Source organism: Siniperca chuatsi, linkage group LG5 (assembly GCF_020085105.1).
Source record: "Siniperca chuatsi isolate FFG_IHB_CAS linkage group LG5, ASM2008510v1, whole genome shotgun sequence".
In the NCBI taxonomy this organism is placed as follows: domain Eukaryota; kingdom Metazoa; phylum Chordata; class Actinopteri; order Centrarchiformes; family Sinipercidae; genus Siniperca; species Siniperca chuatsi.
The window spans coordinates 3,051,526-3,078,453 of NC_058046.1; the positions used below are offsets into that span (position 1 = coordinate 3,051,526).

General features: G+C 41.4%; 2 protein-coding genes across 3 annotated transcripts; both read right to left on the bottom strand.

The window, feature by feature from the left end:
* Positions 1 to 315: 315 nt before the first annotated feature.
* Positions 316 to 15,741, bottom strand: gle1 (GLE1 RNA export mediator). The gene is made up of 15 exons (XM_044195224.1): positions 15,514 to 15,741; positions 13,696 to 13,938; positions 13,022 to 13,180; positions 11,705 to 11,853; positions 11,551 to 11,611; positions 10,058 to 10,309; positions 8,670 to 8,892; positions 6,172 to 6,284; positions 5,449 to 5,661; positions 4,291 to 4,481; positions 4,069 to 4,198; positions 3,773 to 3,877; positions 2,572 to 2,654; positions 2,389 to 2,452; positions 316 to 1,455 (listed from the first exon to the last, which is right to left on the bottom strand). The coding sequence occupies exons 1-15, from the start codon at positions 15,610 to 15,612 to the stop codon at positions 1,387 to 1,389; spliced, it is 2,154 nt and encodes a 717-aa protein (XP_044051159.1). The 5' UTR covers positions 15,613 to 15,741; the 3' UTR covers positions 316 to 1,386.
* A 796-nt stretch (positions 15,742 to 16,537) lies between these two features.
* Positions 16,538 to 26,736, bottom strand: LOC122875749 (outer dense fiber protein 2-like). Of its 2 annotated transcripts, none has more exons than XM_044195223.1 (17): positions 26,468 to 26,736; positions 26,086 to 26,181; positions 25,366 to 25,505; positions 24,503 to 24,632; positions 24,247 to 24,378; positions 24,079 to 24,153; positions 23,919 to 23,990; positions 23,603 to 23,719; positions 22,490 to 22,681; positions 21,815 to 21,924; positions 20,821 to 20,956; positions 20,345 to 20,455; positions 19,417 to 19,680; positions 17,925 to 18,025; positions 17,633 to 17,795; positions 17,015 to 17,140; positions 16,538 to 16,888 (listed from the first exon to the last, which is right to left on the bottom strand). In XM_044195223.1, exons 1-17 carry the CDS (start codon positions 26,564 to 26,566, stop codon positions 16,742 to 16,744), a joined length of 2,211 nt encoding a protein of 736 aa, XP_044051158.1. In that variant the 5' UTR covers positions 26,567 to 26,736; the 3' UTR covers positions 16,538 to 16,741. The 2 variants fall into 2 exon arrangements, with proteins under 2 accessions (XP_044051158.1, XP_044051157.1); XM_044195222.1 differs by having other exon boundaries at positions 26,086 to 26,184.
* Positions 26,737 to 26,928: the final 192 nt, after the last annotated feature.

The following is a 26,928-nucleotide window of genomic DNA, read 5'->3' on the forward strand; positions in this document are numbered from 1 at the left end:
GCTGCCCTCGTGACATCTTGGATATATCGAGGCTGGTGGAAGCGGACACTGTGCTGCGTCTGATGTGTGGAGTCTTGCGTCCTGGTACCAGAACTGTAATAATAAAATACATTTATCTTAAAGACACAGGCGTTTCTTTATTGATCGTTGGAAGCTTGAACCGGAGACAGTTTGACAATTTTACTCAATAAATTGTCAGTCAACTTCCGCTCTAACTGAAGATCGAACACACTGGCTGCGTGATTCCTTTACTCTTCTGAAAACTTTTCATGGAGGGTAAAAACAAACAAACCCAAGGACGACAGAAACCTCCAGTAAACTGCTGATGAGGTTTTATTGCAGACATTTGGTTTATAGATATAGATGCAGATGCACAATCATTCTGGTAACACACACACACACACACACACACACACACACACCTGTATAATCTACATTATATTCAGAACACACCTCTGGCTCTGCCGGAACAAAAAGCACACCGAGTTTCACTTTAAAGCGCCGAGTCGTCTTCAGGTTTCTGCTTCCACGTGAGGATCAAATCATTTGTGTTTTGGAAATATTGACTAAAATGCACTTCAGCAGTTTTGCAGTCAAACCCCTTTACATATTTCTGGTCACAATGATTAAACGACAGTTCATCGTCACTCTGTTTCCACACGGTGGACTCGTAAAAAAAAATAAATAGCAAAAGTTCAAATCGTTCAACACAATTTTGATTTGAACAGCGACTGTGGAGACTTAATAAAAACACAAACAGCAGTGATCCTGTAGTGGCCAAATAAAGTAAAATAAACAAACAGCGTTTACAACAAACTAACAGTAAGACTAATATAAACAGCTCCCACATTGTGATCCTGAACACTGGAGATCTTTGGAGGCACTTCACAAGAAACGTAAGGGAGACGTTCACGTCTCAACACAGCGCTAATTATTCGATGACACCCAGAAAACCATTCGAACAGATGTTGGCAGGACGGATGTGTTGGCGAGAGAAGCGCTACCTTCGCTGTTTGGAGGAAGCCAGAGATAAATATCTTGCTATCTTTCCAAAGCTGTCGGATTAATTTTTACTCTGGAATATATTGTATTCAGAAAGTGCAGTGGCCTCCGCTGTGTCGTTGAGACATCCAATAAATGAAACGGACACAAAAGTTCACAAGCCACAGAAGCTGCGTCACTTCAACACGCGAGACAACCATCGTCCTGCAGTCGCAGCTTCCACTGTTCCTCAATGATTGCTGAATGAAGTTGCAGAGGAAGTCTCCTTCCAGACACAGAGGACACGAGTTTCCCCGGCATCAGACCACATCCCTCTCTGCTTTATTCAGTCCTAAAAAACGGCGTCAGGCAGCAGCATCCAACATGGCTCCTCCTCCTCCGTCATCATGACCTCCAGAACACGGAGCTCAGCTGGCCTTTGGGCGGACTGATCTGCCGGCTCTTCAGTGACGTCTACGTGTTGGAGGCAAAGTTAAGTTTAGTTTTTTCCCCCACAAGAAACAAACCGAGACTGAGATCACAAAAACTATTTAAACACACTTTATAAATGTATATTTATAGTTTCTGTTTCTTCCTTCAGTTTATTTCTTATTCTACCTTGTTTGTTTTTATTGCCTATTTTATTATTCTTCCTATTTAATTTGTCCTATTTAAAATGTTTTCTGAGTGTGGAGGGGGCATTTCAATGTGTAATCCTGTATTGTGTTATGACAATAACGATGAACCTTACAAACAATTACAGAATCATCCTGTTGTCAACATTTCTACTTTAACTGCGCGTCGTCACGTCACGTACATGTAGATGTAGATGAAATGTCCGCATGCTGCGAGTGAATTTGACTCCTCGTTTTTGGGAAGACAGCTTTACGTTGTTCTTTCATCTCAGGTGCAGAAGCAAATGGCGAGCAGACGCTGTATGGATTAAGCCATTTTTAACCCCTAAGTGGTCGCCCCGTGACTAATTTATGAACTGGGCTGAATTCCTGCCAGACTGGCTGCTGTCTGAGGCTCGGATTGTAAAGATCAATAATCTGGGACCATCGGATGGATTTCTGAGGGGTCAGACATTTAGAGCTGCAGTTTGAACAGTTCTGTGATCTGATTTTCTGTTTCTAAACTGCATTTAATTACTGAAGTAGCATTTTACATTGTTGTGTCGGACACTGCTGTGATATAAATAAAACTCAACTTTGCTGCTCTTTTTCTTCTTGCTTCACGTTCAAAAGTAGAAATGCACAAAATGACATTGAGGACGTTGTTTGAAACAAAACCAGTGTGAACCTCACAGCGCGAGGCTGATTAAAGAGTTCAGTTAATGCAACATACAAGATTGATAAAGCCGTACAGTGTCTGCTCAGTTCAGTGCTAACATTAGCAGTAACATACCTCTAGAAACTGTTTGAGTCTGATGACTGAGCCCATCTGTCCAGTGCTGGTCACCGCTTCAATTCTGGAGACACCAAAGAGACACATCATGAGACAGAAGGAAGTTAAACTTGTGGCGACAGCTGCTGCTAAAATATTTGACCTTCTGGTGAAAGATGCTTTAAATCTACAGCGAGAGTGTACCTTGGGAAGTATTCCTCTTTAAGTAGCAGGATGAGTTTCCAGAACTGGACCTGATACTGCTTCATCAAAGCATTACCACAAACCTGAAGGAGACACGCAAACAAAACAAAAAAAAAAAAAAGAGAAAAATCAACACTGAAGTTTAGATGTTTAAGCCACATTTACACCCACAGCTGCTTTCACTGACCACAGTCATAAAATAAACTTTGCTGCATCACCAGCTTTTCAAACAGTCACTAATAAGGCTTTAATAAAGGCTCCCAGTCGGGGAATTAGCTCTGAAAAATAGTCAAAATGAAGACGGTGTAGTCCCTCATTCGTCCAGGAGTGTTCTATCGTAGAAAAGGTTTCAGTCGTAGTCAGAGCGCCGTGCATTTGCATCTAAAAGCTACAAACCACACATTTGAAGACAGCGAGGTGAAGAGAACCCCTCTTTGAACAGAAATGGTGGTCTGAGATTCAATCTGCCCAAAGTCTATCACAGTGTATTATCACCTTGGTCACGCCAATCACATGCTAATCAGGTACTTAACAGTGATGAGGGAGGTGCAGCCAGAAAACAATAGGCCTGATTACGGATTACTGGGCCATCATGGTAACTATTAGGTCAGTTTCAGGTGAAACTAGCTAATCAACAGATACTCAGGTAGACTCCTTCCTGAGGGCGGGGCTTATGTAACACAGAGTAGCTTAAATTTCTGAGTTCCCGTCCCATTTCTTCACAATTGAGAATGACTTCCGGATGGGAGCCGAAACGTCTTGATTCTGAAAACAGTGTCCAGATGACTACGACTGAAACCTTTTCTACGATAGTCAAAATGAACCTGCACTGGTCATAATATACTAAACTCTTACCTGAACTAACAGACTAACATATACTACACTTTGTACCGCCACGCTCACTGCGCAACACAGAACGCAGTAAGTCCAAACACAACAAAACACAAACACGCGCTTCTGAAAAAAACTCAGCACAAAAAGAGAAAACAACAAAAGACAACTGTCACTTTATACGCTGTATTTCACTCACTGTGATCTGCTTGGTCATACATTGGACGACGCGGCCCACAACTTACCCGCTGGCCGCCAGGAAGCCCCTCTGTGCCGTATGTTTTAACTGAATAATCTCTGTGCTCTATTGGGGATCTGTGTGTGTACAGATACAGCAATGCTGATGTTTAAAAAAGGTCTCAGGACTCACCTCAAGAAAGTCGAACAGCAGCGTTGCTGTGATGTCTGCCAGAGGCTCCATGTTGAGCATCTGAGCCAACCAACGCCAGCCGTGGTTCAGGCCGTGAGGAGCAGACTGAAACGCATCAAGTAAAAAGTGGATTCAACACAACCAGGAATCACTGTCACACAGATGTGAAGGTCTTAATAATGTTTGGAAACGGTGCCTTTCTGAACTCCACAGTGCAGTCTCTGTGACGATGGAGTGAACGAACAAACAAACAAACAAACAAACAGGGACCTCACAGGAAGTGAGACAGTTTTTACCCCCTGCTTGGCGCCGTAGGGCCACCTCAGCTGGATAATGGCGGCGTAGAGACGGATCATCCCAGACATCCTCTTCAGGAAACTGTCCTGACCTTCAACCCCGGAGTCGTCCACACGGTAACCAAGAATCCTGATGAAGTGAGGATTATTTTTGTGATTAATCAAAAACTTATTAACCGCGTAAAAAAGGAGGGTGTGGCGACACATTTCTGTCTCCCTGACCTCTGGTATTCCTCCACAGGCGTGCCTTCCTTCATCGGAGGGTAATGTGGCACTGCGTACGGACATTTCTTGTGCAGGTGGGCGAGGATGAACCCTCCCACTTGCGGGTGCAGCTCCCAGACGCCAGAGGCCACCACGGCGATGGGGAAAGCGGCTTCGTGGTGAGACGCCACCTCCTCCTCGCCTTGTTTCTACGGGGGGAAAATTTAAAATCAGAAAAAATAATCCCACAGGTAGTTTTGTTGTTGTGTGGTTTGTTGTGGGTTGTGTTTATTTGTACACATGATAGACTAAATACTGGTAATTTGATTGTTCTGTGTTGCATAAGAAAGTAAGAGTTAGGGGTTTTAATTCCCACTGTTGTCATCTGCTGTATATTTAAAAAAAGGATAGCACACTGTGATCTAATTTCTCTCTGCTAATCGATATTAACAACAGTCTTTGGGTGAAAGTGAGGTCTGTCTCACGTAGCAGGATTCCTGAGTTAGCTGGATAACTTGAGTAAAAACCAAATCTGAAACGCGTTCCCAGCTGCGCTCCGTAAAGTTACCCTGATAAACTCGGTAATCCTGCTTCAAGTGACAGACTGATCAACAAATTAAATTGCAGACTAAAAAGACATTTTCTATTGAGGGCTGCAACTCATGATTTATTTTGGACTGATCAATTAATCATCCAGTGTATAAAATCTCAGTGAATAGTGAAAGTGACCGACCAACAGTCCAAAACCACCGAAATATTTCCCATTTACATGGGAAAAGCAGCAAATCCTTATATTTGAGAAGCTGGAACCAGAGAATGTTCAGCCTTTTTGCTTGATTAAATAACTAATCAATTATTACAACAACTGTTGTAGATTAATTATCTGCCAATCGACTAACCGTCGCAGCACTATTTCTAAAGCCAACTTTAATACAATATCATGCGATTTCCCCTTTTTGACGAATGTAAAAGTGACCGACTGTAAAAATGACTAAAAAAAATAATATCATGTTATATTTCCTTGACGACACTAACTGAAAAGATTTTTAACATTTATTTTTGAATGACCATATTTTGGTGTTGCATCCCACATTTCCCCTCCTTCCCCACAAGTCATCTATTCAATTTGAGGAGTTTCTGGGATAATATAATCAAACAGCGCCAGAATGGACTCACCACAAACTTCTCAGCCAGTTTGTAACTGACGAAGTCCAGGCCCTGCGGATGCTGGGAGGTGGAGACAGACTTCCCCCCCGACACCACCGCCCGTCCCGACAGCAGCTTGTCGATCTTGTCGAAGATTTCTCTGAGCTGCGATCCAGAGTTGCTGGAGATTTGACTGACGGGGATGCTGGCTGCTTTCTGGAGCTCCAGCTTCAGCTTCTTGGTCTGAGTCCAGAGAGGAGACATGAAACCATGCGTACAGAGTTCTGCTCGCAAGCAAATACTGAAAATGTTACGCGTCACCATTACTGCACTTTTTTTCTTGCCACAACAGCGCTTAATATTACGGCTGGTTATTGAACCTAAATACGTTTTGGGCACTGTAGTATTAAAGACGTCACGTACTCGAACGTTGGTATGATCAGTTTCATAATCTTGTTTACTTTTTCTTTGATCATGTAGTTCTGATTTATATAAAACTTTGTACCTATTTTAAGACTGTATTTTATTTATTATTATTTCACTTATTGTATGGCTGAATCCACATATAGGGAAACTCTTCCTCTCCGACTGGAAAAATACTGGTACAAACAGTAAAGATGAATTTGTATCATGCTGTTTTAATCAACTGCTCTTTTCTCTTTTAATTTGTAAAGCACTTTGAGCTGAATTTGTGTATGAAAGGTGCTATAAAAATAAGATATTATTATTATTATCATTACTGCGCAAACTCACCTGGACGTCTTTTGGGGAGTTGAGTTGTTCGAAGGACTGAGCACACTGAGCCGCCGACTCCTGCAGCTCCTTGTACCATTTCAGCGTGCTGTCTTCAGCGCTGTTCTGCAGCCCTGTTGGAAAACAATAACCGTCAAATGTTTTAAAAAGTACTCGCGGTATTCTGTATGCCTGCATTACAGACAAAAAATATTAACTAGTAAAAACTCTAGCTGAGGATGCTGATGGAGAAGTACAGAGAAGGTCATAGGGAGTTGCATTGTGTCTTCGTAGATTTAGAGAAAGCGTGTGACAGGGTGCCGAGAGAGGAGCTGTGGTATTGTATGAGGTCTGGAGTGGCAGAGAAGTATGTTAGACTGGTGCAGGACATGTATGAGAGCTGTAAGACAGAGGTGAGGTGTGCTGTAGGTGTGACAGGGGAGTTCAAGGTGGAGGTGGGTGTGCATCAAGGATCGGCTCTGAGCCCCTTCTTGTTTGCTCTGGTGATGGACGGGCTGACAGATGAGGTTAGACAGGAATCTCCATGGACTGTGATGTTTGCGGATGACATTGTGATTTGTAGTGAGAGCAGGGAGCAGGTGGAGGAAAATCTAGAGAGATGGAGGTCTGCTCTGGAAAACAGAGGAATGAAGCTTAGCCGCAGTAAGACAGAATACATGTGCGTCAATGAGAGCGACCCAGGTGGGACGGTGAGGTTACAGGGAACAGAGGTGAAGAAGGTGCAGGACTTTAAGTACTTAGGGTCAACGGTTCAGACCAATGGAGACTGTGGAAAAGAGGTGAAGAGGCGAGTGCAAGCAGGTTGGAACGGGTGGAGAAAAGTGTCAGGTGTGTTGTGTGATAAAAGAGTATCAGCAAGAATGAAAGGAAAGGTGTTGAAGACGGTGATGAGACCAGCGATGTTGTACAGCTTAGAGACAGCGGCACTGAAGAAAAGACAAGAGGCAGAGCTGGAGGTAGCAGAGCTTAAAATGTTGAGGTTCTCTCTGGGAGAGACGAGGATGGACAGGATCAGGAACGAGGACATCAGAGGGACAGCTCGTGTTAGACGTTTCGGAGATAAAGTCAGAGAGGCCAGAGTGAGGTGGTTTGGACGTGTTCAGAGGAGAGACTGTGAATATATTGGTAGAAGGATGCTGAGGTTGGAGCTGCCAGGCAGGAGGTCTAGAGGAAGACCAAAGAGGAGATTTATGGATGTAGTGAGAGAGGACATGAAGTTAATTGGTGTGAGTGAAGAGGATGCAGAGGACAGGGTTAGATGGAGGCACATGATTCGCTGTGGCGACCCCTGAAAGGGAACAGCCGAAAGGAAAAGAAGAAGAAGTAATAACTCTAGCGAATGCAGTCCTTCACATGTAAGCATTCACTTCTTGCTGCCATGTGAGGGTTTGAAGTCTCATTAAAAAAAGAAAAGCTGCTCTAAACCATACGTGTATGTTAACAATAGGTCAGATGACTACATGTAATGTGAAAGGGGTCACTAGTGTAGCGATGAACCCGGAGAAAAATCACTCAACACTGAAGTTCCCGTTAGCTCTATGGAGCCAGTTAGCGTCTTTAAAACTCATTGTTTGGGTTTTTTCAGCCCGTTAACTTCAACTCGCATCGGTGTCATTTCCAGCAGCGTACACGACCGGCCCTGCACCGATCAGCAGGCAGACACAGTTAGAGACTAGCTGGTTAGGAAAGTGGAACATTTAGCAGCTAAAGAGCCAGATAGTTTTCTCAGGAGTTGGTGGAGACCAAACAAGAGCTGAAAAGAGAGTGAATACTGGACGTATATTCATCAACTTAAATTCACAAACACGACTTCAAATCGAATGATAATGTTTCTTTGTGTCTGCTGGATGTGTAAATAGGCAGATCGCACTGCCTCTGTCCGTATTTACTGAGACCAAAATTTATCTTCCATGAAGGAATTATATCTACCATACTATCAAAACACTGCGACATTAGAACCAGCGGTAAATTAAGACTGTCCTCCCCGGGATGATGACCGGCTGGTCCTCACATCTCCAAAGCAAATTGCCAAATTGGCATTATTTGGATAAACTGACCACATATTCGAAATCTAAATGGTTACTTACATCAAAACTTAATAAAGTGACATAACAGCAGCCCCGGGACGAAAACTATAAAACAGCTTTAAGCCAGGCTCAAAATCTCTGCCATCACCGCTGGTTGGCACAAAATGCATTCTGAGATACTTGGCTACCAAGTCCACGCGTCAGCTCCCGAACGATCCTCGATAACAGAACACTTGTTGCGTACTTGGCTGGATGTTGACTCTTTACTTGTGAAATGTCATCAGTCAAGAAAGCAATGTTTTTTTGTTACTTTACAGCCTCCTGACAGTTTTTTTCCCCCAGCTTATAGGTCGCCAAGAAGATTTTCTACCATCTGGTGAGTTCATTTTTAACATTTTATGAATGGAGTTCTAGGTGACGTCCATGCAGCGACACACAGTATACGGTCCTGGATCAGAGCGATTCTCTCACCTTTCTTCCGTGCCTTCTCTATGGCCGACTGCGCCGCCTTCTTCTGCGCTTCCTGCTGCGCCTGCAGCTCCGCCTGCTTCCTGCGCTGCTCTTCCTCCTCCTGGTCCTTCTTCTTCTTCTCTTGAGCCTTGGCGACCTCCTCCTGCATCAGCCGGATCAGCGCCCTCATCTCGTGGAGGGCTCGCTCGGCCACGGTCATGTCCTCCACGCTGGGAAACTCTCCCTGGAAAGACACAGTAGAAAAAGGTTACAGAGAGTCTGATGAGGGGGATGATCCACATCAGAGATCCAAGTCTGATTCATCCTGAACTGGGAAACCCGAGAGCAGCTAGAGAGAAAAACGCTATATAAAATATACAGAACACACATTACATATTCACCCTTAGTATCTTTTCAGTTATTAAAAAAACAACACATTTTCCCACACTGACACTAAGGTATATGGCACTTACACTGAATGAAATATTCAAAACCAAGATGGCATTTTATTCAGCTGCACCATTACATCAAACTTAAAACATTCTAGGTATCTTGTGCATCATTTATACACGTTTCCCCAAAAGCCAGCCTGACATGTTCAGTATCTTTGTAAAAGTGGAGATCGCCATTAGAAATTCAGATGTAGTTTCAACACTGCTTGACTGCGCACACAGTGTTTTTAAAAGATGGAGCAACCGGAAGGTCGAGGAGATGTGTAGTGTAGGAAAAAAAATAAAAAATAAATGGAACAAATGGGAAATGTCAAAGTGAAACTTGTTGTAGTGACGTGTTAGTGCTCAATCAATCAGTTGACTGATCGATTACTGGATCCAGCGAATATTCATCAACGACTTCTCCTTTCAGCCGTTTAACAACGTTCTCTGGTTCCAGCTTCTCTAATGTGAGGACTTGATGCTTTCCTCTGTGTTACGTCATTGTCAAATTAAATATCTTTGGATTTTGGACTGGTGGTCAGAGGAAAATTTATTATTATTATTTTTTTTAAATAAGCTATTTTGAAATTCTTTACGGCATTTTTCACATTTTCTGACATATTATTGAAAAAATAATCCACACCAAAGTACGATAGATCAAAGTTGAGTAAAGAAAACCGTTACGGACGTTTATAAAACGTTTGGGTGATCATTTTACAGTTCACTTTTATTTTATCTTCCAAATAAGTTCCTGTGGGTTTGTTTCCAACCTGTCTGATCGTCTGACTGCTCGCGTTTCTTCGCTCTTAACTTCTTGTTGTCTTAACAATGTTGTAGCTACTTGAAGTGATACGAATCAAGTTGTAACAACACAAGCACAATAATTTTCCATCTCTCTCCAGACTTTTCCCCTGTCAGCGTAGGAAGTTAGCCCCGATCCAAACCTGAACTTTACGACTCAGCAGTTACACTGACCTCTGCCGTCTTTCGCACCACCTCGGACACCTGGGAGCACAGCTGGTTCCCGCGGGTGCTGTAGGAGCTGAGGCTGGCCGGTGGGAGATCAGTTTTGGTGGATGGCTCCAGCAGCTGGTTGAGCTGCAGGATCTCCTCCTGGATGGTGTTAAGGTTACGCAGTCTCTCCCTGCCCTCCGCCTGCCGCTGCCGCTCGAGCTCCGCCTCCCGCAGCCGCTGCTGCTCCGCCTCCCGCAGCCGCAGGTTGAGGATCTGACGCAGAGGAAGACGAAGGAGATGTGTTTATACTGTGCAGAACACGCAAGGCTGCTTACAGATGTTTTTCTCGTGAGTTCAGGTGTATCACGCTATCACGAAAACAGGGGTCAGGGTCCATATTTAATCAGGTAACTCAGAATCACTCCTTGAAATTGTGCTACAGGTGAACCCAGGACTAGAAACACCCCTAACTCTGAGCAGAACTTGTGTTATTTATGAAGCTTCCCACACAGACTTTCAGCAAGGAGAAGGATTACGCCTCGGCGACAGCGTGACGTCGCTGTTTCACCACACTCTCACAGTTGCAGGTTGCAGTAGCAGAGAGTGGTAAAATTCAAAATGCGGAAAACAGCAAAAAAAATTTCTGCGCAGGCTTTATGTATATAGGCAAATAATACAGGTAACTAAGCCATTTAGGTTATATATGCAAAAATATGTTGTTGTAAGAAATAAAATCCTGCTCCGCCCCATCCAATCACATTGTTTTACAATGCCTATAATAATGTAATAGTGCTGTGTCCTGCATGTATTGTAAATACTGCAATGATGATTACAATCCCTCTGTAGGCTGTGGGCACTTGTCCACTGCCTTAAAACTGTTTTTGTTTTTTTTATTTATTTACAATTTATTAATTATTTGAGCATAGCGCTTCAATATAGCACGACCATTTTAAATAAATAAATAAACGAATAAATGAAGCCCCACATTTGCAAGAATGCAGCTTGTTCTGTAAATTAATTAATCTGCACGTTATCTGAGGAGCTGTGAGTGAGCGAAGTTTGATTTATTCCTGCCAGAATTGTTAGCTGTGACAAACTCAATTAATCATTTTCCCTGTTGCCGTACATCTGTGCGGACCTCGGTTTAGGCGGTGAGAGCACGAGCTCTCTTTTTTTAAATATATTTTTGCCAAAACTCTATTAATCTATTAATAAGCTCATTGTCATCACTCAATATGAAATGTCTCTGTCTGGCCTCCATCACTTGGCCCCTGTGGAGCTCTCCTAAATATCAGCTCAGATGGGTGTAATTAAAAGTTAATTAAGTTGGTAAAATGCTTCGACTCCTAGACCAAAAACACTGAACATTTTTTAGCCAGTTAGGACTGATTTTCTACTCTGAGATGCTTGGCAAATACCACCGGACTTCATGGTGTTTCCAGACCTTTAAAGCAACCGTCTTTAGGGTGTCGCTCACAGACGTGTCCTCTCTACACGTGGTCTGATGATCGTACCTTCATTCTGTGTCGCTGCTCTTCCTTCAGCTTCTCCTGACGCCCGATGCTCTCTTTAGTTCTACAGTGCAGGAAGTGGAAAAGTTTTGATCGAACGTAACATTTCAGAAATGAAACAACATTAAGACTTGCGTCTTTGCCCGATGGCTCTTACTCTCTGTCCATCATGTCCCTCATGCTCTGGTACTCCTGCCTCTGCTTCAGCTCCATGAACTCCTCGAAGCGTTTCAGCTGCTCCGACTCGGAGCTCACCACCGCCGCCACCAGCTTCTCTTGCATCTCCTGCCGCAGTTTGAGCGCCATCTGAGCAGACACATTTAAGACATCAATCAGGTGAGACTGCAGAGCTTCCTGTCTGCATGTCAGGGTTATTACACCTAACTAATCAAATGGGTTACATCCTTGTTTCAGGGCCGGTATGTATAAAACATCCAAGAAATGGTCTTAAAAATGGTCCTTTGACTTATGAGTCAAGAAAGTCTCAGCAAAAAGTAGGACTAAGGTAAGCTTAAAGTCACTTTCAGCTGCTTCAATATACCGAAACATTAAAGCTTATATGACATATTTCTTCTATAAGCAGGTTGACTTTTCCCCATTCCTAAAAATCATAAATAAGTCAAAGAAAAAAGAAGAAAAGGATATACTAACCATTTGAAGTGCTAAAAAAAAAAAAAAAAACAAACAAAAAAAAAGACTAACTTACAATAAAACTACTTCAAAAATAAAAAGTACTTGGAAAAATATTTTTTTAATAACAAGATAAATTCATTGTTTGGTTCACAAATGAAACACTTGGACACATGTTTGGCTGCAACTAATGATCATCTTCATTATCGATTAATTCAATTAATCATTTTATCAGAATGTTAGGGTCAGTCCACATAATACATTTACATTAATATAAAGAGAGAAAAGCAGTAAACGTTTGGTATTTTTGCTTTTATTCATTACATCGATTATGAAAATGATTCTTAATTACTTTTCTGCTGATTGACTAATCAATTTATCATTTAATTGTTTCAGCACTACTCTGAATGATCTAATTAATGAATCCGCCCCCCCCAAGATGATGTTCTGTCCAAAAATGAAAACTGTTCTTACACAAACACTGTATGCGCATTTATGCTCATGCCCTTGTTTAAAATGTACAATCTATTTCACATAAAACACTGTACAGCCAACACTTTATCACACAGCCGTTAAGTTGACCTTATGGGATAATAAATATTTTGCCTCCTCTTCGTTTTAAACACTGTACAGCTCTTTTGATTTTAAAACTGACATATTTTACAAATTTTTTATTGTTAATTTCGACTTCATATTTAAGATTTGTGACTCACAGTACTTTTTCTTTTACTTTGTTTATTGTGAACGTTATGCACCAAAATACCAAGACAAATTTCTTGCATGTTGAAAACCTACTTGGAAATAAACCTGAGTGTGATTCTGATTAAGAATCATAGTGTCTGACCTTGGCCTTTTCTCTTTGTTCCTCCTCAAATTTGATAATGCGTCCCGCCATCTCCATGGCTTTGGGTGACAGCAGGGAGATGGCAGGCAGTGATGAAGGACTGGAAAGTTCGCTGACATCTGCCTCTGGATCTTCATCCTTCGCGTCATCACTAACAGCCTGCAGCACGTTAACGTGAGGAAAGTCAGAAATTCAGACAGGTGGATTAATTCAAACAGAGTCGCAGAAAGTAATACAAAGTGTGTAGCTGTTATCATTTTACAGGGAAGAAAGCATAACATCCAGCTCCACAGAAAAGTTAAACATCCCCTTGAAAAACCGGGCAATCTGCTGGTTTTGAGATATTAAATTTAATATTAAAACTTGTCTGTTTTAGACTGTATCTCTTACATCTGAGTAATGCCTGTCCTTGCAAACCAAAACTGATGTAAAAACTAATTTGATGCCATGTAACATGACCTTCTGAAACCAGCAGTTCGGGTTGTTTCAAATATATCAATATTCTGTATATATGCTCTCTCAAATACCACTAAGCTCCAAAAAACCTTGGTAAAATCACACAAAAGTTATTCCTTTAACTATCAGAAAATACAGTTTAGTCTGACAAGCTTTTTTTCCCCCTCACATACAAAAACACTGAAAGACCAGCATGTACGCTGGGACGAGAGACTTGCCTGCTCACTCTCGATCCTTAAAGACGGGGCTGCGGACGGTGTGTTGTGCTTGCCGTTGATGTCAGGGATGGATCCTGTGGAGGAAGCCGAGGCCGAGATCTCCTCAGAGAGGCCAGGGCTGGAGTCTCCGGAGCTGGAGCCCAGAAAGCAGGACGTCTGCAGGGGCAAGGGGTCGAGACGCTCCAAAATGACCCCGGAGCGCGAGGACAAGCTGAGGGCCTCTTTACAACCAGCCAAAATATGCTGCAAGAACACAGACACACACTAAACCTCAAGCGTACTTCATTCATGGGGCGCGTTTAATGGTTTAAATGCAGATGAACACACACTGAGCTCCAATTATTTTATCATATCACAGACGTTTCAACTACACTTGTTTTTTTCTTTTCAAGGCAGTTTAAAAGACAACAGTCAGATGTAGTTTTAAATATATACACACCACCAAAAGTTAAATCACAAACAAATATTCACTATTAGACAAGAAGAGACATAGCATAAGTTGTGGATGGACGCTAATGATTAATTAAACAATGGCAATTAGGCAGTTTTGCTGGTCAATATTCTAATATTGAACACAAAAGTAACTGTAGTGAAATAAAAAAAATATATAACAAGTCCCTTTAATATGTAGCGGAGTATAAAGTAGCATAAAATGGAAATACTCAAGTAAAAGTACAAGCACCTCAAAACTGTGCTTGAGCAAATATACCTAATAACCAGTGGTGGAAGAAGTACTCAGATCCTTTACTCAAGTAAAAGTACCAATTCAAAAATACTCTCTTACAAGTAGAAGTCCTGCATTCAAAATCCTACTTAAGTACAAGGACAGAAGTGTTATCAGTACAATGTATTAAGTAAAAGTACTTTTTCTATCAGTCCTTGTGGCCTTTTTTTATTATTATACTACATTTCATTACATGATTAAAATCACTAACACTGATGCATCAATATGGTCAACGTGGAGCTAGTTTTAACTACTTTATATACAGTTAGGTAGTTTCGTCCAGTGGTTCCCAACCTAGTGTCCGGGCCCTTCCAAAGGTCACAATATAAATCTGAGGGGTCGTGAAATGATCAATTGGAGAGGAAAGAAGAAAAAATGTTCTGATACACAAATCTGTTATCATTTTATGAACTTTTTGCTAAATATTGGATCATTTGAACGGTTATAGAAATGAAACCATCTGATTAGTTTAGAGGGGAACCATGACAAGATGCTGCTTTTTTTGTGAGGGGTCACAGGCCAAAAAGAGTTTAATATTCAAATCTTAATCTGAAAAGTAACTACATCTGGCAGATGTAGGTAGTAGTTATGGACATTTTACTCCTCTACAAATGTAGAATGAGATTTTACTCTTAAAACGTAGTGAAGTACAAGTCTAAAGTGACATAAAAGGAAATAATAAAGTAAAGTTCTTGAGTAAATGTACTTACTGACTTTCCACCACTGTTTTATGTGGCTTACCTTAGACCTATTTTTTGGTGCGTATCCACCAGACAATGTCAGACTCAGTGGAAGACCAAGAGACAAAGTTTCTACACTAGTTAAAAAGTGAAGAGCCAGTTCTTCGTTTAGCTTAATACTATTAAGGTAAGCAAAACATTAGCTAAATAACGTTGACTAATTAAAGACTTCCACCTGCTGGTGCTCCTTCCTAATGGTCATAATTGGTGATTTTAGCAAACTGTGGTGCCGGTGGAGCTAAATGGTTAAACAGTCTAGCTAACGTTAGCTAAACAGGCAGGGACAGCTTTGCTAAAATTAACTAACGTTAGCCATTAGTCAGCTAATGTCTGAGTTAGCTAGAGTTAGCTCACCTCGCCCCTTTCCGACCAGTATGGGTTGTATATGATATTTCCCTTTGGTGAATTTTTTAAGGCCTGTAAAGTTTCCCATCGTAGATTTTCAGCAGGCATCACGGCAGGAGAGGTAAACAAAACCCAAACTACAAAACTACTAATAGCGCTAAGCTAAAGCTTGAGCCGCCGGATGAGGTTACATAAATTACAATCCGACGAGAAACAGCCCGCCTATTTCCGGGACGCTCTGTTTCCGGCTGGGCCATACTCTTTATTATATTTTTTTTATGGTTCGGCGATATCATATGAATAGCATTGCACACGATAAAATCTAAACTATGTAATAGCAAGATTTATTTTACTATTTCGAGTATTTCTGACCCGGTGGCTCAACGGGAAACACCACATTATTGCAGTCCCTAAAGCGGTCCGCCTTTTTAAATCATTCTGTCCATCAATTTTTTTCAAATACTCACCTCTCACGCCAAAACGTAAAAGCTGATTGCAATATTACACATTACACATATATTACACAAAATTCGGCGTAAAAGCCATTCACCAGTATGCATTTTATCTAATAGCTTCACCTGATCCATGGTGTGACTGCACACCCTGACAACCCAATTATAAATGTTGACATTTAAATTAAACAAGATTTTGTTGCATCACAAATATGCCGAGTTAAAGAACAGAACCGAGTAATTTATAAAATATCATAATTTATGTCTTATTTGGTTTTTATATTTGCAAATGAGCAAGAATATCATGAATTATTAAGTTCTAAATGGGGTTTGGCGTAAGTAGGACGAAAATGTTTTATTTAGGTAATCGCTTTATATGAGTTTACATGTTTTTTTTTCTAATTTACACAGAAATAAAATGTGAGACTTCAGTTTTAAAGAAGCCTCATGTTAAATGTTATTTAGGGAATTAAAACGGGGGTGTTTATTATGTGTTCTGTCAGAAAAAATGTATTTGCTCAAAAGGTGAAAAGGTGAGTATTCAAATTCAGATACATGAAAGATGGAAGCAATGCAAGAAATGTGCAGCAAGTTATTTATTCAAAAGAATATAAATACATTTCAGGCAACTAAAATGTAAGAATTTCATTTTTTAAAAGTTTTATTAATTTCATATATAGCATATAAAACTCTCAGGTCAAGCGTAGTAGTCAATAAATGTCATTTAGGTCTACTACAATGCTTTGGGAATGGATGAATGCTGGTCAGGTTGGAGGATTTTGCAGTCAGCTTGCGAGCAAAGAGTCATTAAACACGTTTCCATATGAGGTTTTGAGAAAATGAACATAGTTGTGCAGACTGCGGTTTGTAGAGTCTGACTGCTCCAGTCTGTCCTTCATGTTCTGCAGCTGACTCTGGAAACGACGCTCCATCTGAAAACAGAAACAACACATTTTCTTTAAACTAATTTTTATTTCCGCTGTTTGTTACAGCGCACAGCAGTTCTAGCATGAGAACCAGCGGTTGTATGTCCAAAATCCATGGACATCGCGACGTACCTCCTCCTTGCTTCGCTGTAGCTGACTCTGCTCCGCTTTGGCTCGGCTCAGCTGGCTCTGCAGGTCCAAGGCTTTAGACTGACACACTCTCTCTTTGGCTAAAACCCTCTGCATGTTGTTGTCCACCTGCAGGCCAGAAAGGAAAAAGTTGAGTTCAAGTTTTCCTCACTATGTTTACATGGACTGCAATATTATTACCACTATAAACCCCAAAAAAATAACAAAACACTAAAATTATTTATCATTTTTCTACTTTTAGATTAATTATGCAGGGGCACTGTAGACGTGTACACACATGAAACCAACTAACTGTAATTACTGGAGTTTTGTGGCCCACACATTTCTTGTATGAAAGTTGCTATAAAAAGTTATTGAAATAGTAAAAGAGAATGAGATATCTTGACTTTTATTCCTGTGTGTGTGTGTGTCAACCTCTTAGGAACTTGAGAAAAACCGGTACAGTTAGCAGAGTCCAACCTTGTTTAAATCATCAAACTGACAATATTCAGTCAAGCGTTTCTCGGCGGCCACTCTGTGACTCTAAGATAAGTAGTTATGTGATGTTTTGTTCTGAGGACGCTGACGGACAGGTAAAATAAGTGACCGTATAGTTCAGACCTGTCTCTGTGCGTCGTCCAGAGCTTGCTGTAGCTGTCTGGACAGGACGCTGCACTCGCGGGTCTTCTCCTCCAGCTGCTGCTGAACGCTGCGGATACTGGCTTCCTTCGAGGAGAGAGCCTGACACATCTCTTTGTTTTCTGCCTTCATGTCCTCCAGCCGCCTACAACAAACGACACAGAAATCAGCAGTTTGGAAAATGTATGGAAACCATTTCTGTCACAAAGCATTTTGTTTAAAGTAATACTTTTATCTTAAAAATGTATATATTTATTTTTCAAAGTGTCTGTACCGCTCTAAGTTGTGAATTTTCTCTTTGAGAACGTTGTTCTCCTCCTGCAGCAGCAGGTTCCTCTGCTGAAACGTCTCCAGCTGAGTGCCTTGCTGTTCCACCTGTGGAGGAACACAATTAACAAGCAACACAGTGTCAGCCATGATATAAATCCATCTCCGTGGAGGCGTCCTGGAGGCCTCGGGGTCTAAATCGCTGGCAATATAACAGCAACATCCCCAGTTCGAGTCCAGCCAGCAGCTGGATTTTCTGTCAGTTTTCTGTCACCTCTATGCTGCTTGTTTCCAAATAAATACCCCAAAACATATCTGCAGTATTACCTCAGTAAGCATGAATTTAAAAACTGTGATTCTCTTAAACTTATATCTGTAGCAATCACTGATTGAGTTTATGCACAATCATGTGAAAAAAAAACAAAACTGACTGGACACATTTCTGTTTTCTTATTATTCTATACATAATCTTTCTGTTTAATTATCAGCGGGGTATATACATTCTTTCCCATTAAAAAGACAAATGAAAGCCTTTTATTTTATAAAAAATAAAATACTAAAAATGTGTTTTGCTTCCTTCACTTTGATGTTTGAATGATGTATGTATGTTTCTTGTGAATACTGAATAATATTTGCATTTTCGTAGATGTAATTTAAAGATTTTTTAGCTACGCAACTTGAGTTTTTTGTAGAGAAACCCTATCAGACAGAAATTATTATTCAAAGAGATTTTTTAAAACATGTTTTGAGGGGATCTTTAAGTAAGAAAACATACTTTGGCGCTATCTGGTGGGAGTATCAAGAATGACAGCATGGTACTGAGTTGACCACCATGTATTTTTTCTTATTTATTTGGCTGGTTTTGAAAGGGATTCAGAAATTAGGCCAGGTGCCCACTAGACATTGTTTTGCTAGAGGACATCGCATATCACCCAGCGTAATTTCAGGGGATTTGTTGTCGATTACGCTCAATCAACCTCTCACACAAGAATGCCAGTAAACGCAGACTGGAACGGTTTTTATTTAAGGTCCGGAGCACAGAAGGGAAATCAACAGCAGTGCGGCGACTCATTCACCGCAGGAAGCCGAAGAGGTTCGGTAATGACTCTGCGAGAAGATTTATACAACTTTCATTAGTTGGTTTCTTTTGTAAAGTGAGAATATTTGATCTTCCACCAAAATCTTTAACCTGAAAAGTCGACAGTTTACCAAAACTCTGTCCAATTATCATGCTGCTTGTGAGACTATTTAATCTGTTGAAGACATGCTTTATATTGAAATGTCAGTTGTTGAACCTTATTAAGAAGCTCTATAACTGTGTTACAGACCTCATCTCTCCACATCCTGTGACTTCTGTTTAAAACCTTTAGTTAACTTGTATTTGCTCTATTTTAACAAACTAATGAGTGAAATACAACAAAGTAAACCTTCGTTATTGCACCATTCCGCCCCCCCTCTAACTATCAAAGCTATAATATATCTTACAGGCTGTTAAGTACCTTGTGTCTGACTTCAGAGAGGGCGGAGTTGTGCTCCATGTTCCTCCTCTCGTGGGCGTCGGCCTCCTGCTGGGCGTCTCTGAGCTGCTGCTCGGTCCTCCTCAGTCTGTCGGGCAGCGTCTCGAGCTCTCTGAGCCGGCCCAGCAGCTCCCTCCTCACCTGCTCCTTGTCCCTCTCCAGGCTCACCCTCACCTCCCGCACCTCCTTCTGTGTCATCTCCAGCTTCAGGCAGTACTCCTCCGATTCCAGGCGAGCCTGATGGACCTGCACAGAGAAGTCTGACGTCACTACAACACAGTAAACACAGTAAACTTCAACACTTTCCGGTATCTGAAGTCTTTCCAGGAAGAGATTATGCTTTTCCAGAGCGTTACTTTAACCGAATCACAGAAAATATATTATCCCATCGCCAGACGTAGATGAGATCTTATGTGTGTTTTTGTGATTTGGGTGAACTGAACCATTTAAAGTCTCTTTAACATTTGTTTGCGAAAGAAAATCTGTCACCAGTATAAAAACTTCCAAAACTCACGCTGATGTACTTTGGGTTTTTTTTACCGGGGCATGTTTGCAGAAATCAGTTTGGTTCTACCGACTCTATCGCAGAAAAGGTTTCAGAACACTCCTGGACGAATGAGGGACTACACCGTCTTATTTTGAAGAATTTTGGGCAGAAAACCTTGGATCTGGTTCGGGAACTCGAAAACACAGCCAGGAAATTAGCAGACCACATCTCCCTGAAACCTTTTCTACGATAGAACACTCCTGGACGAATGAGGGACTACACCGTCTTCTACCGACTCTATCGCAGAATTTAGAAAAGCAAATCATTGTGCAGAAATTTGGTCAAGTGTGTAAAGTTACTCGTCATTTGTTCGCAGGTTTGAGTGTGCAAAGTGAAGCAGCCTCGCTGAGAGTGTGACTGTACCTTCTTCTTGTATTTCTCCACCAGGTTTTCGTGCTTTTTGATGGACGATTTCAGCAGACGGGCTTCAGACTGCAGACCTCCGAGCTTCTGCTCAGATGACGTCAACTGACCCTAAATATGATGTATGATTATAATAAAGGCCATTGAAATACATTTCCTCTAGTCCACAGAAATTATGAAACAGCAGAAGAAGAAGCTGTCAAAACAGATAATTTAACAATATTTACAAATTAACACTTTTGTCAAGAAAATTAGCCATAAGAGACACATTTTTATAACAATTTAGGTGATGATGATTCATGAACACTCAGCGATCATAACGTAGAGAACACTTGTCTTCTATAAATACCCATCCAAGTTATTTTTCTTAAAAGCATAATGTGATGAATGAGGCGCGTTTGATTTAATAAATGTTTATGAAACTGATTAGAAGTTGTGGGAAATCTCAAATCTGCTGTAGATTTTTCTGAAGGTACCTTGAGTCTTTGGTTGTCCAGCTTGGTGGAGGCGTTTTCAGCGCTGAGGTGATGAAGCTGATCCCTGAGCTCCTCCCTCTCCGCCCGACTCCTCTCCTCTGCCGAATGAAGCCGAGAGTTCAGCTCGGTCACCTGACTGTGAAGGAAGCACGTACCACAATTATATACTTTCCAAATTTATAAAAAAAAATATATCTTCATGTCAGTTTTCTAGACTGTAATGAAATTAAATGTAAAGCAAACCTTTCAAGTGTTATTAAATTGAATATTTATAGCATTTCTCACTGCTCTATATACATTTTATTTATTTTTGTACTAATTTACAGAATCGAATAACTGACTCATTAACTCTCTGTCTTGAATACACCATAAAAAACGTGATGGTACTTCAGAAATTCCATCAATGTCCAATTTAATCAAAGTAACACTATAGCTGAAGATTAGTCCTCTCAATAACAAATATCACAGTATGTGAAATGACAGCTGTTGTACATTCAGTGTGTAATCATATTTTTTAAAACTCTGTTAGACTTGCAAACCTTTTTAAAAAAGGCAATAATTATCAAGTCTTTCATGCATTTTCTCTTAACTAGATAAACTGGTGCAGAGGCGGCATTATATGTGCAGGAGATCATTATTTTGATTATTTGACTCTGGGGTTTAATTTTGCTCATTCAAATGTTCAAGTAGTAATTTGTGACATTATTATAAACCAGTTCTATTTTGCGGCAAGAGGAGTTCTTGCTCCACATGACGTGCTGACATAAATTCTGTCTCTCTTACTACAAATCCATAAAAATTCTAAATTATATGATGAAAAAGACGCCAAAAATAAGTACGATTTTGATATGATTGCCTGATCATCCCGGTCTGTAAATAGGGATGATTGTATCAAAATAACAAAAAGTAAAAATCACAATGTGAAAATGTTTTTCGGGCCGTACTGTGGCGCACATCATGATGTTTTACAGCAACAAACTAAATGCGCACTCACAATTTGAGAGCAGATATGTCCTCCTCCAGCTGTCCTTTAGCGGCTGCCTCCTTAGAGTGGCGGAGGCACCAGTCGCTGGATGTGGACAGAGCTTGGGCCAACTGGGATTCCTTAAACAAAATACACATGTTGTCTTATCATTATTGTTTCAAGTTATTTCACACCTGGAATACATTTATATTTTGGGACATTTTGCTGAGACTCCTGACAAAAGGGGGTAGGAGCTGCAAGACAAGATTCACAGTAAAGTCAAACAAACTCAACAAGCGAGAAACTGTTCATTCCCACAACACGTCTGTACTGTAGTCTGCTGTGTGTTCTGTACAAACTCAGCCATCAGGTGCTTTCAAAGTTAAAATCAGGCTACAGTAGCCTGTCCTCGTGTGTGTTTCACTGGAATATTGCAACTGAACCAAGAGGCTGGCTGAACTTCCTTTGAACTTGATTTGCATAAAAGCGTGTGATCAGACCACCAGTGAGAAAACTAATTTGCATGCAGGATAAACCACAGAGAGGTCTGCGGATCATTCTAAGGAACTGGGAAAGACATGTTGCTTGTAATTTTTTGATGCGTTGTGTTCCACCAAGTTACGGGACTAATCTCCGCCCACCACTCTGATGTTCTGTGATTTTCAGACATTGTGGCGTAGACCCGTGGTACCTCTGAATACTCGCCTTCTCCTGCAGTTTTGCCGCAAGCTGCCTGGCGGACTCTTCAGCTCGCTCGGCCTGCTGGGTCAGCAGGGCCAGCGCCTCCTGGTCTTGCCGCTCCTCCTTATCCTCCTCTCTCTGCTGCCTCAGATTCTGCAGCTCCTCCTGCAGAGCCTGAAGATCCTCCTGCTGCTGCCCGCGGCTCTGCTGCATCTTCTGCTCCACATGCAGAGAAGGAAAGAGACATTCACACATCCAGTTTAAAGGGTAATACAGGCACTTATATGCTGTTGTGACAGTCTGAAAGGGATGAAAATCCCATTTCAGAGGGTCAAATAAGGCGGGTCAGCATCATCCACTTTCTTACATCCCGAAACACCCGGTAACACTGTATATGAGCAACCAATAGCAAGAACAGGCAGAACTTGATCTACTCCTCCACTACACATTTTTCTGGTGCAAACCTACTGCAACCTTCTTGAGTTCCAATTGGCTTAAAATGTCACAAGTCATACTTTCAGTAGAGGATTAACGGAATAATTTATCTTTTAAGATAAACACTCACTCTCTTTCAGGTTGCATACAATTAGATAGACTGCTTAATATGCTACTTCCAGCGGAGCTACTGAACGACAAAGAAGTGGAAGTTTGACCCGGACGTAGTTTATTTAGCCATGTTGTGGACAAACTGTGGATAACGCGGCAGGAGTGGTTTGAGAAGTTTCCATAAATGTTTGGACACGTTTTTTTTACCGTGACTCTGGGTCACCAAGCTGACTACAGCTGCTGTCCACCACAGAGGAGCAAGCTACAAACGTTTCAGAGCCTCCTACAGGGAATGAGTGAAGAAGAAACAGGCAATATGACCAAAAGTATAAAATCATCATAATATATAATATCATCACAGTATCACCATGCTGGATACTGATTTAGTAACAATGACAGTTAAAGAACGAGGGTTTTTAGCCTTCAGAGCTGAAATACGTTCGGACACCGGCCGTTTCCCTCTAACACCGACAGTAGCACCCATTTAACTGTCAGTGTGTGTTGGACCGATGAAAACAAGTGGTCCACGTCTGACAGTTCAAGTGTGTGTGTGTGTGTGTGTGTGTTTTATTGTATTTTATGTTCACAGACCTGAACCTGAGCAGCCAGATGGGCCTTTTCAGCTTCTGTTCTGTTCAGCTCAGATTCTAGATGGTCGCGGGTTGACTGCAGGATTCTTGAAAGCTCCTCCATCGTCTTCATGTTGTCCTGCCATGACAGAGGGAAGCAGAGGGGGAGGGGGGAGTTCCTAACTGTGAACACATGAAGCTTAAAAAAGGTGTCTATGGCTGTGTAAGAGATATAAACCTTTTTCTACAAAGCTTTGACAGAATACAAGTTGTGTAAACTTTCTACTTTGGTAAACCAGTGTAGTAGTAGCACAAATCTAATGGTGAGCTTTTCAAACCTTTTCAAAGTCCAAATGCTCAGCAAGTTTAGAAGCCTCTTTCTCCTTGTTGGTGAGTTTGGCCAAAAGTCGCTGTAAGAGAAGAAGAAAAACAAGAAAACTCTCCTCGCATGTCTGGTGCCTGACGATAAAGGTGAATGACCAGGTGATAATTACTCACAATGTTCTCTGCTTCACTGTCGGCGATTCTCTTCTTTAAGGCATCTTTCTGTTCTGACCACACCGCTGATTCTCTCTGTGGACACAACACAGCATGCAAATAACAGTAAGAAGAGAATTATTGCACGTCGGCATTTGTTCTCCTTGAGTTTTCTTCTACTTCCTGTACCTCGTATTCACTCCGCTCTCGGAGGAGCTCTCGGAGGCTGTGATTCGTGTTGTCAAACATCTCTATCTTCTCTAACAACAGCTCCTGCTGCCGTCCCAGCGAAGCTGCATGCAACTTTGACAGCCGCTTGTCCTAAAATATAATTGAATAAATATAAACACAGTCATGTACAGCATTGCATTCATTCATCCTGCATCTATCCTTCATCCTCCTGATCAACTGTGTACACAAAATGATCGTTTGGTGCCAAATTTACCTTGGCGAGGCTGTCGATAGTTTCCTTCAGAGCTGTCAGCTGATTAGCTACAGCTACGCCATCGATTTCTGCTTCTACAAGCGCCCTCAGCAGCACGTCTGTCTCTCTGGGTTGACCCCTAGAATCTGACCTGCAAGCAAGAGGAAAGACAATCAAACTGAAATACCAACGTGTGTATACAGCTGTCATCGCATGAGACATTTATCATAGGCCTGCATCTTTTCTGGTTATTTTGAAAGGTTAAGTTGCAGCAAAAAGGCATCTCATCCGCACAAAAAAGTTGGCATTTTCGTCAAAATTTATGATGATGAGTCTAAACCCACCAGAGTATTTTTACCACAGTGAGAAACTCCTTCTGTCTACTCCACAGCAGGTTTTATGTCCTACAGCTGTTTCACAAAATATTACTCAGGGACAAACTGCAGTGTTGACTAACACAGTTCCCCAAATAAAACAGCACACGAACAACAGTTTTTCAGTAAAAAGAGAAGACTAACACAGTGCACTATGTCCTGTAACTGTAACCTAAGTTTACTGTATTATTTTCTGGTCTATTTTTGGCAAATGTACGTCTCTGCCTGGACGACAAATGGCAACCCAGCAGAGAAGCCCTTGCTTTTTTAATTTTGAGGGGACTGACAACAACAACAACAAAAAAAAAACCTGACATCTCTTAAAACTATCTGGATGGGTTGTCTCATTGTCTACATTTGGACAGTTACAGTATCCACCAAAAGAAGACAAATCACCACAAAAGAAAATGTACCCAGATATGAAAAGTACATGAACTGTTCTGAACACTATTAAAGTGTGTTAGGGTGGGTTTTCCTTTGTTATTTTCCGGCTGCTGAAGAGGCTCATACTTCTTTAAACGACGAATGCTTTCTTGCTCTCTGAGTAGGACGCTGAGGTTTTTGGATACTGCAGCCAGCTCTTCTTCCTGCTCCTCTGCGTCACGCTGGTGTCCGATTCCACTTTCTGATCGATGCCGCACTCTGCTTCTCTGATCATGAGACACAAACAAACAAGACCCATGTTCAGCGATAGTGAATAGTTTCTAATTGAATTCGGACGACAAAACGTACAACAGGGCTGCACGATAAACAATAAATATCTGTACTGGATTCTGCAATCAAAGCAGGGGCTGAAATATGTTCTTAAAGGAAAAGATATTCAAGCTCTTAAGTATTTAAAGTATTCAGTGCTGCCTAATTCCCTACCGATAAAACATGCTGCGTATCAGTGAATATCTTCCATTTCAGTTCAGAGCATCAACATCTTTTACATGTTTGGAACATGTTTACGTGCTTCTAAATTGCATATTACCTCGGTAAACAAGCCATGAAATTAGATTATTACTTCTTACTGTTTTGTTTAAATCCAGTTTTGTTTGTAATCTTTGTTTGACCACATTCAGCACTCCTGTCAAACCCTTCTGTCCTGTTAGGGGTGCGAATCCCTGCCAGAATATCCTTTCCTCTCGCCTCTTGTGTTCATTTGCCTGCATGTTTACTGGCACTGTTTGAAAGCATGGCGGTGAGAGATAAACACTATAAAGAGACTTGACACTTGTATGAACCCACATCTCTTCGGCAGGACAGTCTTCCTGGAGGAATCCACGGCGTCCGGACCTTTGGCCTCCCTCCATCTCCCTTCACCTGGGCATCTTTTGTCCTGTTCTGCTGAAAAAAGGAGGGATTCCACAGGTAAAACACAAGACTTACTGTGGCATCCTCGTAATAATTTATTTGTAAACTCTTTAAAAAGTATGTTAAAGGGAAAATTACAAGGTAAAGAAACTAACAAATCAGTGGGGGTGACAACAGACAGGTGATGACTTTCACAGCTACAAAATAATGTACTATGCATCTGATATATTTGATCACTATGCATATATATCAGCATTCAAGGTGACCTATAAGAACGTCAATATGTATTTCCACTTTAACAAACCTGTGTACTAACCTGTGGGGTCCTGCTGGGACTCCTCCTCATATGAACATGTACAGGTGTGGTCTCCGGTACATGGACGTGAACCGGCGGCGGTGAATCCCGGGTTTTCATTCTTCTGAGACGTTACAACAACATTTAGATCGCGTTTAGGATCAACGAAGACCCAACCAAACAAATATTAAAAGCGGTGGTTCATTACGACCGCGCTAAGTTACATGTTTCCAAGATATTCCCAGACTTTTTGTCTGTGGAGCGGACGGTTGTTTGGGTCGACAAACAACCACCCTGATTGGCTCGCTCGCAGTATCCTGTTCTGTGATTGGTGGAGGCGCGTTTTCGATAAGCGTTGCCCGTGGTAACCATTTAAAGTAACGGATGATGTTTTAAAACACATTAATAGGGCCATCTCCTTACACTCTACTAGCTATCTAAGTTTGTATTTAACGGCCCATTTTTGTCTTACTATCTATCTT